The sequence below is a fragment of the Delphinus delphis genome, chromosome 2, assembly GCF_949987515.2.
Source record: "Delphinus delphis chromosome 2, mDelDel1.2, whole genome shotgun sequence".
NCBI lineage: Eukaryota > Metazoa > Chordata > Mammalia > Artiodactyla > Delphinidae > Delphinus > Delphinus delphis.
The window spans coordinates 67,290,895-67,304,519 of NC_082684.1; the positions used below are offsets into that span (position 1 = coordinate 67,290,895).

A 13,625-nucleotide genomic window follows, 5' to 3' on the forward strand; every position below is an offset into this window, starting at 1 on the left:
TGTCTCTCAAAACTGTTTTACTCATATAAATTTTATGTCTTCTAACATTGTCAGGAGGCTTTTGCTTGGACTTGTTTATGAATATTGCCTAATAAATACATGTATTACTCCTTAAGCTGTTTCTAAGTTGTATAATAAAAAATATGTGCTAGGATAGTTGAAGTTTCTGTGTATTTAGTAAATTGTGTCCAGCCCATCACTGGGCTGGACACAATCAGGAGGGGTCCAGTGAATATCTGTTAGATGTATTGAATGCCACGAAGAATTTCAGCTCTTTTACTTCCCAAATGGTGTTTTTCAGGTGAATCTTTGTAGTCCCTATTTGTTACTGAGACGAGCAGTACTGGCTTGTTTACGTCAGCTTGTTCAGAGAGAAGCAGCTGAAGTTTCAGAACACGCTGTTATGCTTGCTAAGGATAGCAGAGAAGAGTTGACTCCAGGTAGTTCTTTTTATCAGTATTATCTCCAGCTCAGATGACTGTTTTAATCTTAAATCTTCCATATAAACATGAGTTTTTAAAACGAAATTTAAAAGTTAGTATATAATGTCTTAAACCTGCTACAAGTGATAATTGCTAACAATGATTATCATTCCACCCAGTGATGTTACTGGTTTAGATAATGGTTCTCCATCTTAGGCCCCCTACAGCAGCGACATCCACCTCACCTTGGAACTTGTTAGAAATGCAGATTATTGGACCCCATCCTAAATCTGCTAAGCCAGAAATCTGGCAGTAGAGCCCAGCAATCTCTTAATTATTTTTCTACAATAATGATAATGGTACTGAAGTTTGAGAGCCATTGGTTTCAAACGAGTTGTTTTACAATAATGGATTGAAACTGGATTTAGCGCTGAAGTCATTTTATCATATATGCCTGTCTTCCCCCTAAATCTCATTCAATAAAATTTCTCATAGATGAATCTGCTTCAAGTTAAAGGATTTTTATACCCTTTCTATATTTTAGAGCTGAATTAAAGGATTTCTTGGCCAGTAAGATTTGTTTTAAGTATGTCTCTTCATTTAAAAATTATGTGAATAACTCAAACATGCATATAAATTCAAACAGCCTATAAAAATAGTAATGATAATATCTTACACTTTAAAAGTATATAGTTTCCCAAGTGCTGTCACACTTTTAGGTCTCAGACTTCATAAACCTTTCCAATATCTAAAGCTCTCAGATCTATAATGTATTTTACTGTCATGCTGTGCTCTTTAAATTAGTTTTATTATTATATTAAAACCTTTGCTCTGACTTGAGCTTATCAGCATTGCTGAACTGTTATAGTCATCAGACAGGTTGCAGAACATGGTTAATGTGTGGTATTCTCCCCAAAGTGACCTTTAACTTATATTCACCACTGGAATTATCTGTATTTGTTGCTTTAGGATTTTATTATGTAACTGTACTGGTACATAATTATTGAATTAGCTGTGTGATTAAAATTATAGTAAAGGGGCTTCCCTGGTGGCGCAGTGGTTAAGAACCCACCTGCCCTGGTCTGGGAAGATCCCACATGCTGCAGAGCAGCTAAGCCCATGAGCCACAACTACTGAGCCTGCGCTCTAGAGCCTGAAAGCCACAACTACTGAGCCTGCGTGCCACAGTTACTGAGGCCCGCGTGCAGAGAGCCCGTGCGCCGCAGCAAGAGAAGCCACTGCAACTAGAGGAAGCCCATGCTCAGCAATGAAGACCCAACACAGCCAAAAATAAAAGAAAAATTTATAGTAAAGAACTCATATTCCTTCTTAAAAGTTTTGTAGTTTTTCAAACCCATGGAAAAGTTGAAAGAAATGTGCAGTGAACACGTAGATTCACCTACTATCTTTACGATACTCATTTTATATATCTCTCAGTATATATACACACACACACAAACCTTGTGCCAAACCATCTGAAAGCAGGTTGCAGGCATCATGATGGTTCACCCCTAAATACTTATTTGCATTTTTCAAGGACATTCTCCTACATGACCACATGTTATTTCCATACCTAGTAAAATCAACATTAATTTAGTAGCTTCATAGAATGTACAGTCCTCGCACAAATTTCCCATTATAGTCCTTTATAATACTCTTTCCTACCCCTCTCACCCCCATCCAAATTTATGATCCAGTCATGACTCACACATTACATTGGGCTGTTCTGACTCCTAATCAGAAACATTCCTACCTCCTCCTTCTGATCTTTAAAAGATAACTCCTCTTTAAAATAGTAGCATAATCTTTAGAACTAAATGCTTTCATAATTGCCAAATGAGTTAAATCTTCAAGAGAAAATGTATACGTTCTTTTGACATTTTCAGAATTAGAGGAAATAGACACTAGATCAAGGTTTTTATTTCTTTTTTGAGATGATTTATTACTTTGCAGTGAGAATATTGTGTAGTAATTTATATTAATTCAGTAGTCTTCTTTAGATCCACTGTAGTTTAGTTGCAGTAATTAAACACTGTTCTCCATACAATAGTTTTTTCTGTCTGAGTTTTACTCTCATGTTAATAAATGTAAAGCTTTTGTACCAGAATAAGTAAAACTTAATTATGATTATTTATTTGAATTAACTTTAAAGAAAAGATAAAATAATCATACCAAGAAACATTGTATAAATTTTCATAAGTATTGGGGTTTTTTTTAATATAAGTATTAGAAAGTATTTTTTTATAAAGTATTAGAAAGTATTTTTATAAGTATTAGAATGCTAATTGGGTTTAAATGTTTATCTAATTTAAGGAAAACATATTAACTCTTAATAAAGATTTATCTTTCAATGACATTGCATAAAAAATAACTTTGCAGTGTTGTGAATAATTACCAAACTTGAATTGTGAACTAAAATAGACCTCAGTAGGTTGAGGTGCAATATTTGGACTAGTTCTTTAGAATATATTTGCATGTAATATTTTAATAACTACTGAATGTGTGTGCTTCTCATATGGCAGTTTTGTTTTCTGTATTACTTAGATCATCGATTTTCTTCTTGTCAGATGCTAACATCAGAGAAGTAGGCCTTGAAGGGGCCTTATTGACCTTACTTGACAAAGAGACAGATGGGAGATTATGCCATGATATCAAAGAGACATTAAACCATATGCTCACATCTATGGCAGTGGATAAACTCTCCTTTTGGTTAAAGCTTTGTAAAGATGTACTTGCTGCATCAGCTGGTAAGTATTGGTGATTACCAGCCAACATAATAAAATTAAAAGTAAGAGCATTATCTAAAATTGTTTGCTAGTGACAGTTTATCAATCTGGATATTTGGGTTATAATTGCTTGTTGTTTTTTTTAATGGAGATTCTAGTCCAACACTTAAAAGCCTACTTTTTTTTTTCTTATAATTGTCTTATATGACTTTCCTGTGAAAAACAAACTAAAAATTAGAATTGTTATTTATGCTATAAAAGGGATAACCTAACTTACAGCAGCCCCATCATTTATTTTCATACATATGAGAAATATTTGAGGTGTTGCCTCAAATCAACTTAATAGAAAACTCACCAAGAGTTATGACATTTTGAGCAAGCCAGTTTCTCTACTCTTAATAATGTTAATTTAAATATATTAATAGTGTTGTTTCTCTAATGTCTTTGTTAGTACAAGATAATTATTAGTGAGAAAGTGTGTTAGAGTCTTTAAAATTTATATCCTGGACTAAGAAAATAAATGAGGAAGAAAGAGGATAGAAACCAATTCTGTTCCAGGTGTTGTACATATTTTATATGATTTAATCCTTTAACCATCCTATGAGTAGGCAGTATTATTCCATTTTACACGAGAGAAAACAAGACTTGGAAAGGTTAAGTAACACACACAGATGTATTCAAACCTTAGCCTACATGACTTTAAAATCTTAACTTTTCATAATATTTCAGTAGCTCTCAACTCAGTTACTTAAGTCTTATAATTTAATGTCACTTTGGTCTCTGAGTTAAGTTATGTGAAAGGAAGAAAGGTACCATAAAATTTTTGGCATTTTTAAAAATATTCTTCTCTGTCTACCTCTGTTCTTCTTGGTACTCTTCCAGTGATTTATACCTGCTCTTTCAACCATTATGCTCTACATGTTTTCCTTCTTCAATGTTCTCCTCTATCGCCACTACTTAAGAACTTAGAAGGACTTCTTTAAAAGAAAAAAATATATGTGCATAGATAGGTTGATTATACCTTTCTGGTATCTTACCTATCTTTTTAAAAATTTTTAATAGCTCAATTTTATTTCACCATTTATTCTTTATCCTTTGTAGTTTGCCTCTATCCCTTTTTATTAGGAAAACCCACATTTCAGTCTCTGTTTGCTTCTCAGTTTTAAGACAAGAGTTCGCCTTAACTTTATTTGTAACATCATTGCTATCTATTGTATCACACTCAAAAAATGTTGACATACAAGATAATTTAAGGAAAACAAGTTGGTTTGTTTTATAGCATAAGTTCCAATTTAAGTCGAGTTAAACAGTTAATAAGTTAGCAGTTAGTATAATATTAAGGGGAAATAATTTACTACTTAATGGCTCTGGCCATCAGGACAATTTGAGACTGTAATTACAGCAATGGGTCTGTACTGAAAAAAACATTTTTGGACATTTTTAGTGGGTTCAGGAACCTTCTTAAATTCATTCAAGGCCCCAGTGTTAAAACAACATCTCTAGTTCTATCCACCACACTCCCTACTAGGGAATTCTGAGCTTCCTTAAGCATATCCATCTACATACAGGGGATTGATAATTATTCTAGTATCATGTTCAGTTTTCACTTTAAATATAATTTAACAACTTTGTCATTTTTTAAGAATAGTTCTTTTTAGCATTTCTTTAGATACCACTGTTACTAGTAGTCATTTTGATCAACAGTAATTCTAGTCTGTACTTGAAGTCATTGTGTCCCTTTATAAATATATCTTCCAACTGATTGTGATTATGTGTATTCTCCCTTGATAAAAGATTTTACAACTGTAACTTGTGTGGATACAATGCAAGAAGAGGAAGGAGATAAAGGGGATGATGCTTCAGTTCTGACCATCAGAAATGATGGCAGACCTCATCCTTTTACCAATCCGCGATGGGCTACAAGAGTCTTTGCTGCTGAATGTGTCTGCAGGATAATTAACCAGTGTGAGAATGCACACAGTGCACATTTTGACATCGCTTTAGCACAAGAAATGAAAAAAAGGGATTCAAGAAGTAAGTGGCATAATAATGAAAAGACCAAATGATATACATTGAAATGCTGTCTGCCTATAGTATATTTTTAATGTTCAAATACATTTTTAATGATTAAACTTCTTAAATTCACATTCACTTTTGTTTAGTGGACATATGTGATATATTAAGTTTATAGAGAATAGTCATGTTCTTGGAAAGTAGTATGTACATTAGCTAGTTGCCAAATTTTATTTTCTAAATTTTATTTTCTGAATTGTAACTTAGAGCAGTTTTGCTCATAGATTATTTTGGTTTCAAGGATATTACCTAGAAAATATTTAAGTCTATCTCAATGTAAAGTAAACCGAGTTGTAAGACCATTTTGACCTTTTATTGTTCAGTTTTATTATTTTTACCTAAATGCGTGTGGGTTATGGTTTAATGTCTAATTTTTTAAAATCACTTAAGCACATATGTTCAAAGACTAAATGCTCATTTCTCAGTGCCTTGGAAATATTCTTTACCTGACAAAAGAATCATAAGGCAAGATGTTGGTATGGTCAGTCTGAGAGTATGAATTAAGTATTTCTATTTTAATTGTTTTTCAAGCAAGCATTTATTGAGTCTCTTATTTGTGATGAGCACTATTCTGATATACGTGCTTACTGACTCCTGTGCTCCCAATTAAAACTGTAATTGGCACTTACTAAGATGAGTTGGTTTCTTCAGTGTGACCTATAACTAGTATACTTCTTTGAATTGGTCTCACATATTTTTTAGGTAAAGGTTAGTTGTACCTGTAAACATTTTATTGTTGGAACAGTGTTAAATGATTGTCTTATGTCTCTCCCCAGTAGAATTATTATACCAAAGAATATATTGTAGGCGTGAAAGGAATTATCATTTATAATTTCACAGCTAGAAATATTTTTATGCTCCCATCATTTGTGTGTGTGGCAGGACATGCAAAAAAGTAAGGTAATGTAGTCCATATAAAGAACCACATAAAACTTTTTTTAAAGGGACATTAAGTCTTTTAGCCTCAACTTGATGTAAAGAGGATGATTAAATTACTGCCTAATTCATCAAAACCCAGTCTCCTAAGTACCTTCTAATGTACTTTTATCAGAAAGTCTGAACAAAATTTTTATTGAAGGTACTATTAGTACTCTTTTAAAGGATGCTAATTCTGCCTTTGTTTTTGAATAGCTGCATAATTACTTGCTTTGGGATAGTTGTTTGTATGTGAGTATTTGCACTGGTGCAGTAAAGCCAGTTTAAAGTCTGTATTTAACAAACAGTAAAATGTAAATCAAATCAGAAGTACTTAAAAGAAAGTCTAGGTTATGAAATTAAAAGGAGGAAAAATTATCACTTAACATAAATCTTAGTTCCAGCATATTCTTTTTCTTAATAAGATATTTTTTTTAATATTGCAGATGACTTTTTGGTGCTACATCTTGGTGACTTAATTCGCATGGCTTTTATGGCTGCCACAGATCACAGTGATCAGCTCCGTCTTTCTGGCCTTGAAACACTGTTAGTTGTTATTCGGCGATTTGCAACTATTCCAGAACCAGAGTTTCCAGGTCATGTGATTCTGGAACAGTATCAAGCCAATGTAAGCTCTTTCTACTAGAGAATTTTATTATTATTAAAAGTCTGTGGAACTAACTGGCATGTCACCTTTTAATATGTAAATGAGTATGTATCTCTGCTAATATATCACCAGTATAATCAGTGTATGTTTAAAGAAGAAATCTTCATGTAAAAGCAAAATAATACATAAAACAGGTCTTTTATAACACTAAAGGTTAATTTTCATAATTAAAACCATTTTGGTAATTTTGGGGGAATAAAGGGCTTTTTTAAAAAATTAACATTCATTTACTAAGTTAATCTTTAACAATAACCCTGTGGAATAGGCATTGTTCTTTTCTTTTTTTAATTTTATTTATTTTTGGCTGCATTGGGTCTTCATTGCTGTGCGCGGGCTTTCTCTGATTGTTGCAAGCAGGGGCTACTCTTCGTTGCAGTGCACAGGCTTCTCATTGCAGTGGCTTCTCTTGTCGTGGAGCACAGGCTCTAGGCACGCGGGCTTCAGTAGTTGCAGCACGCTGGCCCTAGAGCGCACAGGCTTCATTAGTTGTGGCGAATGGGCTCTAGAGCACAGGCTCAGTAGTTGTGGCGCACAGGCTTAGTTGCTCCACGGCATGTGGGATCTTCCCGGACCGGGGCACGAACAGGTGTCCCCTGCATCGGCAGGTGGACTCTCAACCACTGCGCCACCAGGGAAGCCCTCTGTAAGCTTTTTAACTGGTGTTTTTTTGACTGGTGCATTAAGCAGCCTAGGAGGAACAAGGAAGATAACAAAATCATCACATATTATATCATACACATCACATGTAATCCTTCAGTAGCATTCATCCAAGGATACCTCTCATGATTCAAAGGCAGCTTCTGATGGCTGGCAGTTAGGGAATCCAGAGCAGTTCACCAGTTGGTTAGCAGGCTCCATCACATCTTCCCAGCAGGTAATGCCAATGTGTGTTTAGGGAAAGAGCAAAAGGAAGGGACAGGAGTTAGATACAACTAATCACATTAGACTAAAATATTATAATTCAACTTACTTAAAGGGAGCTCTGTTATATATATATTTTTATTATTAATTAATTTATTTGTATGTTTATTTTTGGCTGTGTTGGGTCTTTGTTTCTGTGCGAGGGCTTTCTCTAGTTGCGGCAAGCGGGGGCCACTCTTCATCGCGGTGCGCGGGCCTCTCACCATCGTGGCCTCTCTTGTTGCGGAGCACAGGCTCCAGCTGCACAGGCTCAGTAGTTGTGGCTCACGGGCCCAGTTGCTCCGCAGCATGTGGGATCCTCCCAGACCAGGGCTCGAACCCATGTCCCCTGCATTGGCAGGCAGATTCTCAACCACTGCGCTGCCAGGGAAGCCCCTCTTATATTTTTAATGCTCTTAAAATTGCAAATGATAGAAATAAAATTACCACTCACTTAAGGAGGAAAGGAAAATTGTTTTCAGGAACCGTAGTTGGCTCTGCTTTCTTCTGCACTGGCTTTATTCTCAAGTTTGCCCTCTCCAAGTGGTATCAAGATGGCTCTCTTAGCATCCAGAGTCTTTTAAAGAGAGAGCTTCTTTCCTAGTACTCCTAGCAAATGTCCTCAGGAGAGCTTTCATTATCCCAGTGTGGGTCCCTGGAGCCAGACAGTGCTCACAACTCCATAGCAACAACATGGGCTGAGAGTTGTGGAGAGAGAAAGTTCCCCAAAGGAAAACTTGGATGCACTTAGCTAAAAACGGGAAGATATGCTGGGCAGGCAAAAACAAAAGATGTTCATAATACATATGATAAATAACTAATTTAAAAAAAAACTAATTTTAAAATAACATTAAAATGAGAAAAAGTTTGTGCTATTTTACTTTTTAATGCTTGAATGAGCCTGTAATGTCTTGCCAGGTAGGAGCGGCACTTAGACCAGCCTTCACCTCAGAGACGCCACCTGATGTCACTGCCAAAGCATGTCAGGTAAAAGGTTAAAAAGATAAATTTTAAGAAAAACCCTCTCTTAGGAAGCAGCTCTCCAGTTAGTATTTGATACCAAGGTTCTATGTTATAGTTGTCTAACCATTAATCTCAGTTGCCCCTTTTCCTTTACTTTTTAAGTTTAGAGAACTTTTTCTTTCTTATAACTGCATGGTAATCCAATATATGGGTATGTCACCAGCTCCTTAGTGATGGAAATATGGGTTTTTTCGTCTTTTGCTATTAATGGATACTGCTGCAGTGAATGACCTTCTTTCTGCATAGGTCATTTCACTGGGTCTAAGCATATCTGTGAGATAAATTCCCTAAAATTGAATTGCTGGGTTCAAGAGTATATTACAGGAATTTACCAATTTAAACTCCTACCAGCACTGTATGTAAGTGCCTATTTCCCCAAAGTCTCAGCAGCATTGTGAGTTGTCAAACTTAGATTTTTGTGTATATGATGGAGTAAAAAGGGTATCTCAGGATAGTTTAGATTTGTATTTCAAGTGAGGTTGAGCTTTTTTTCATATAGCTGAGAGCCATATAATATACAGTTTTAAATAGTTGCTTTTCTTGGTGTGGTTGTCAGACATTCAATATCCAGACCTGAATGGCCTGAAAGCAGAACTGATGTGAATTAAATTAATTATAATTTTACTCAGTATTTTCAAATTTCTAAATTCATTTGTATTTAGGAAATGTTTGAGAGCCTTCAAATATTCACAGAAGTGTGTTAACTGTTGTCCTGAGTCTAATTTATCATCGTTTTTATTATATGTGTTCACGCTGTAAGCCACTTGAAATCTTTTGTGAAATGAGATGCACACTAAATAAATATAAAAGAAAAATAAATTTTCTGTAGTAAAAGAGAAATATGGTGACACCCAGGAAAACCTTTATAGATAACCTCTGATAATTGAGTAAACTTTTTGAATTGGAGAATTATTAATGATGTTTTGTTTTTAAAATTAAAAATATCTTCAAAAGAATCAAAATCTTCATTGAGGTTTAAATGGTAGGTAATTTATCTTTCAAGAAAGATAAAATAATTAACCATGCAATTAATCGCTGTTTTTAAAATAATAAGATGAAATAGTCAAGATTGGAGATATAATTCAGATGTTAATCCAAACATTTATGAAAGTGATGCCTTTCATGGCTTAATTTCACTGTGTTAATAACATCTGAAACTCTGATTTATATACTTATTAGCACAGTTTCCTTTCTTCAACCTTAAGACTTCATTCCCGTTTGAAATGCTGGCTTTGACTATCATTATCACCAGTATCCCTTGGGGTTTCTTGATAGCAAGATGATTTCAATGACCAGATTCCTGAGATATGGGTGAGTTTTGCTGAACTCACAAAGGGGGTGTTTATAATTTTTATAATTTTTAAATATAACCTTTGATTTTCTTAAAAAACTAGGTTTGCAGTGCCTGGATAGCAAGTGGAGTTGTAAGTGACCTTAATGATCTCCGAAGAGTTCATCAGTTGCTTGTTGCATCGTTAACAAAAATTCAGGTTGGAAAAGAAGCTCTAAGTCACTTATATAATGAAAGTGCTTCTACCATGGAGATCTTAGCTGTGCTAAAAGCCTGGGCAGAGGTTAGTACTTCTAGAATTTTGGAAGTTGTTAATAAACATCTTAGGCCATAAACTGAAGTTAGCTATTTAAAACACAAGTAAGTCTATGTTTAAGGTTGACAGAAGACTTTCAATATGAGGTGTATTTATATGCTAATTGATATTTTGGCCAAGGATTCTAAAGTGCCCTCTGTTGTCTGTTATCTGCTGCTTTAAGCAGGGGCAGTCATGAGAGACATTAATAATAGCCAATGGAAATCAACTTTTATTGAAACCTGAATTATTGGAAATGTGGGTTTGCTCATATATTCTGTCAACTCTATAACACATATGTTAATATTTTTTAGTGCTCTTTCATAAAGTGACTTGAATATTAAGTTGGTTTATTTCCTAAGATTAGAGAAATCTTAGAGGGAAGTGCTTAACTCTTCTTTATTTACTTTTCTAATCAGGAAGAAAACTATATAATTTTTAAATTTACGATGGAAACGTTTACACAGAATAGTACAGTGAACTCATATATACCCGTCATCCAGCTTCAGCAGTTACCAGACTTGGCCAGTCTTGGTTCATATATCACTTTAATGAAGTATATAGTCTCAGATTGCAACTGAGAGAATTAACCAACATATAAGAAAGGGTTTCCTTCAGTGGGGCTAATCAAAATCAGAAGATTGTAAAGTGTCTATTTTTGTCATTAGTTAGTGTTGACAAATCTCAGGAAGTAGTTCTGCCTAGATTTAATAAGTTGGATCTAATGATCTTTAACAGTCAACTCTAAATGCTTTAAACATATGCTTTTAATAGAGCAAACAGAGATTCTGTAATTTCTGTAACCTATTTTATAAATTACTCTGTGCTTATATAGTGTTCTTTGTAATAATTTGAAACTCTATACTCTTGCTTAAGCCATTACTTTCTCCTATTCTCTCCTTAGTGAAAGTAATGACTAGCCAACAAGTTCCATGTAATTGAGGTCCATAATTATCTGAAATCCTTGGAGCCAGATATATTTGGGATTTAAAATTTGGCTGCATATTTCATGTATTCATCTAGGATGTCTGGGACAATACCATAGAATCTGTAATCAAACACTTAAATATATCTGTGTGAAATGTTTGAATATTCACGTTGTATAAATAGCTTCACATAAATTTTTTTGTGTTTTGCCACCAGATTGATTTGCCGACAAACTTAGATTTTTCAGAGCTTTTTGGATTTTGGAGTTATGGATAAAGAGATAGTACACATTATGTACAATGTTGAATACTTTAACATTCTGTAGTCCATGTTAAATCTATATAGTTAAACTTTTTATAGTAATTTAGTGGTAACATTGAAAGAAGATATTCAGCTTATTTCAATTCAGAGATGGCTGCCTGTAGCCATATTTTGAAATGGATTACAAGGCCATGTCTAGGCTTAGTAAAAGAGAGTGCCATGATCATTTAATTATAGCTGTCATGGTTGTAAACTGCAAGGTGGCAGCATATTTGTCAAATGTTTATTATCCCTAATATATCTCACTGAAGATAATGCTTTTGGATCTTTCTACCCTAGTTTTGTGTGTGTGGTTACATATGTATACCTTCTTGGTATCACAATGCATTTTAAGTCCAGGAGGTAAGGTCTGCCTCTTCAGCAAGATAAAAATATTGCAACACCTTTTCAGTGGGTACGAGATTTTCCTATTTATAAAGTAACCTTTATACAGGTCTACATAATTGCTGTAGAAAGACATAAAAACCACAAACAACCTTTGAAGACTACCTGTTCAGAAGAGTGTGTCGGAAACGGGTCGATTTCATCAGACGGGCTGCTTGACTTAGTCCACGCAGATCTTGGCACATTAAGTAGGCTCTGGCTTGCTGCGCTTCAGGATTTTGCTCTCCTAACTTTGCCTTCAGAATTTGCCTCCCAGCTTCCTGTTGAAGGTAAGGGGGGGAAATATTTACATAATCCCTAGAATGACAGTCAGTAACATGTATTTTCAAAATTTCTCCGATAGCAGGTAATGTTTATCTGAAACATTTTCCCAGAATAATTTTCATTCATAGAATAAGCACGGGAGAGTTGCTTCAGGGTGGAGACCCTGAAGTTGAATCTCTAAGTCATAAGGCATGCTCGTCTTACCTCACAAGACACTGCCAAATCGCTCTCCAAAGTGGTTACAACAATGTATGTGCAACATACATTGCATACAAACAACATACATTACAAACAGCAACATGCTTCTGTTTTTCTACATCTTCCCATCATTATGTTATCATTGTTAATAATTTTTGTCAATCTGATGAGTATGAAAGCGTTTCATTGGTTTATTTCCTAGATTGGGAATCTTTTTTCATTGGTTTATGGGATGTTTAAGTTTCTTTTTCCATAAATCACCTAGTCATAATCTTTGCCCATTTTCTACTATTTGACATTTTCTTACTGACTTATTAATCCTTTGCATATGTTTAATACTATTCCTTTGTGATTCCATATCTTGCAGGTATCTTCTTTCAGCCTGTAGTTTGCTCTTTTATCTTTTTAAAAGTAATATAATCAGTTGTTTATGGTTTTTGTATAGTGCCTAATACTTCTTTGTAACTTAAGGTCATAAAGAAATATAAGCTTTACAGTTTTGCTTTTTATATTTTGGACTTTAGTCCAGCTAGAATTTATATTATGTGTGTGGAATGAGGATAGGGATCAAATTTTATTTTTTAATTTTAAAAAAATTTTAAATTAATTTTTATTGGAGTATAGTTGCTTTACAATGTTGTGTTAGTTTCTGCTGTACAGCGAAGTGAATCAGTTATACATATACATATATCTACTCTTTTTTAGATTCCCTTAGGGGTCTAATTTTATAGTCAGTTATTAATATTGCATTTTATGGATTGGATATTTGGTAGCTGCTTTTAATTTTTATGTTATTCCAAAATGGCTATTATTTTTTTTTACTCTTTGCTATGAATTTTAGGGTCAGCCTATCAAGTTCTGTTAGAATTTTAATTGGAATTATACACAAAGAGATATGTGGAGTGTTTATTGTACTTTGTACCTTTCAATAGCATTAAAAATGGAAACAAAATGGAAATAAACTGATTTATTGACATAATTTATCAGCAAATGTTAATGACACATAAATCATCAAAATGTAGTGTTGGGAGGAAAGCAAGTTTAAAAAGGATACACACAGTATGAGGCTTTTAAGGAAACTCACACAAGAAATAACAGCATCTATTATTTATGAATACAGACGTCTAGAGTGAAAGTGTAAGACCATAATGAGAGTGATTCACAGTGACTTGAGGAAAGTGGTTACAAAAGGAGGGGCAAGAATTAGTGGTGTACAAAG

The 13,625-nt window shown here is 34.2% G+C and overlaps 1 protein-coding gene across 6 annotated transcripts in view; it reads left to right on the forward strand.

Moving 5' to 3' along the window:
- HEATR5A (HEAT repeat containing 5A) overlaps positions 1-13,625 on the forward strand; it is a 109,696-nt gene that overhangs the window by 78,476 nt on the left and 17,595 nt on the right. For all 6 annotated transcript variants that reach the window (XM_060004715.1, XM_060004714.1, XM_060004711.1 and 3 more), the window contains 7 exons: positions 302-440; positions 2,990-3,169; positions 4,943-5,182; positions 6,583-6,764; positions 8,622-8,690; positions 10,121-10,300; positions 11,994-12,213. In XM_060004715.1, the coding sequence (XP_059860698.1) occupies positions 302-440; positions 2,990-3,169; positions 4,943-5,182; positions 6,583-6,764; positions 8,622-8,690; positions 10,121-10,300; positions 11,994-12,213 (1,210 nt within the window). The remainder of the gene's footprint in view (positions 1-301; positions 441-2,989; positions 3,170-4,942; positions 5,183-6,582; positions 6,765-8,621; positions 8,691-10,120; positions 10,301-11,993; positions 12,214-13,625) is intronic.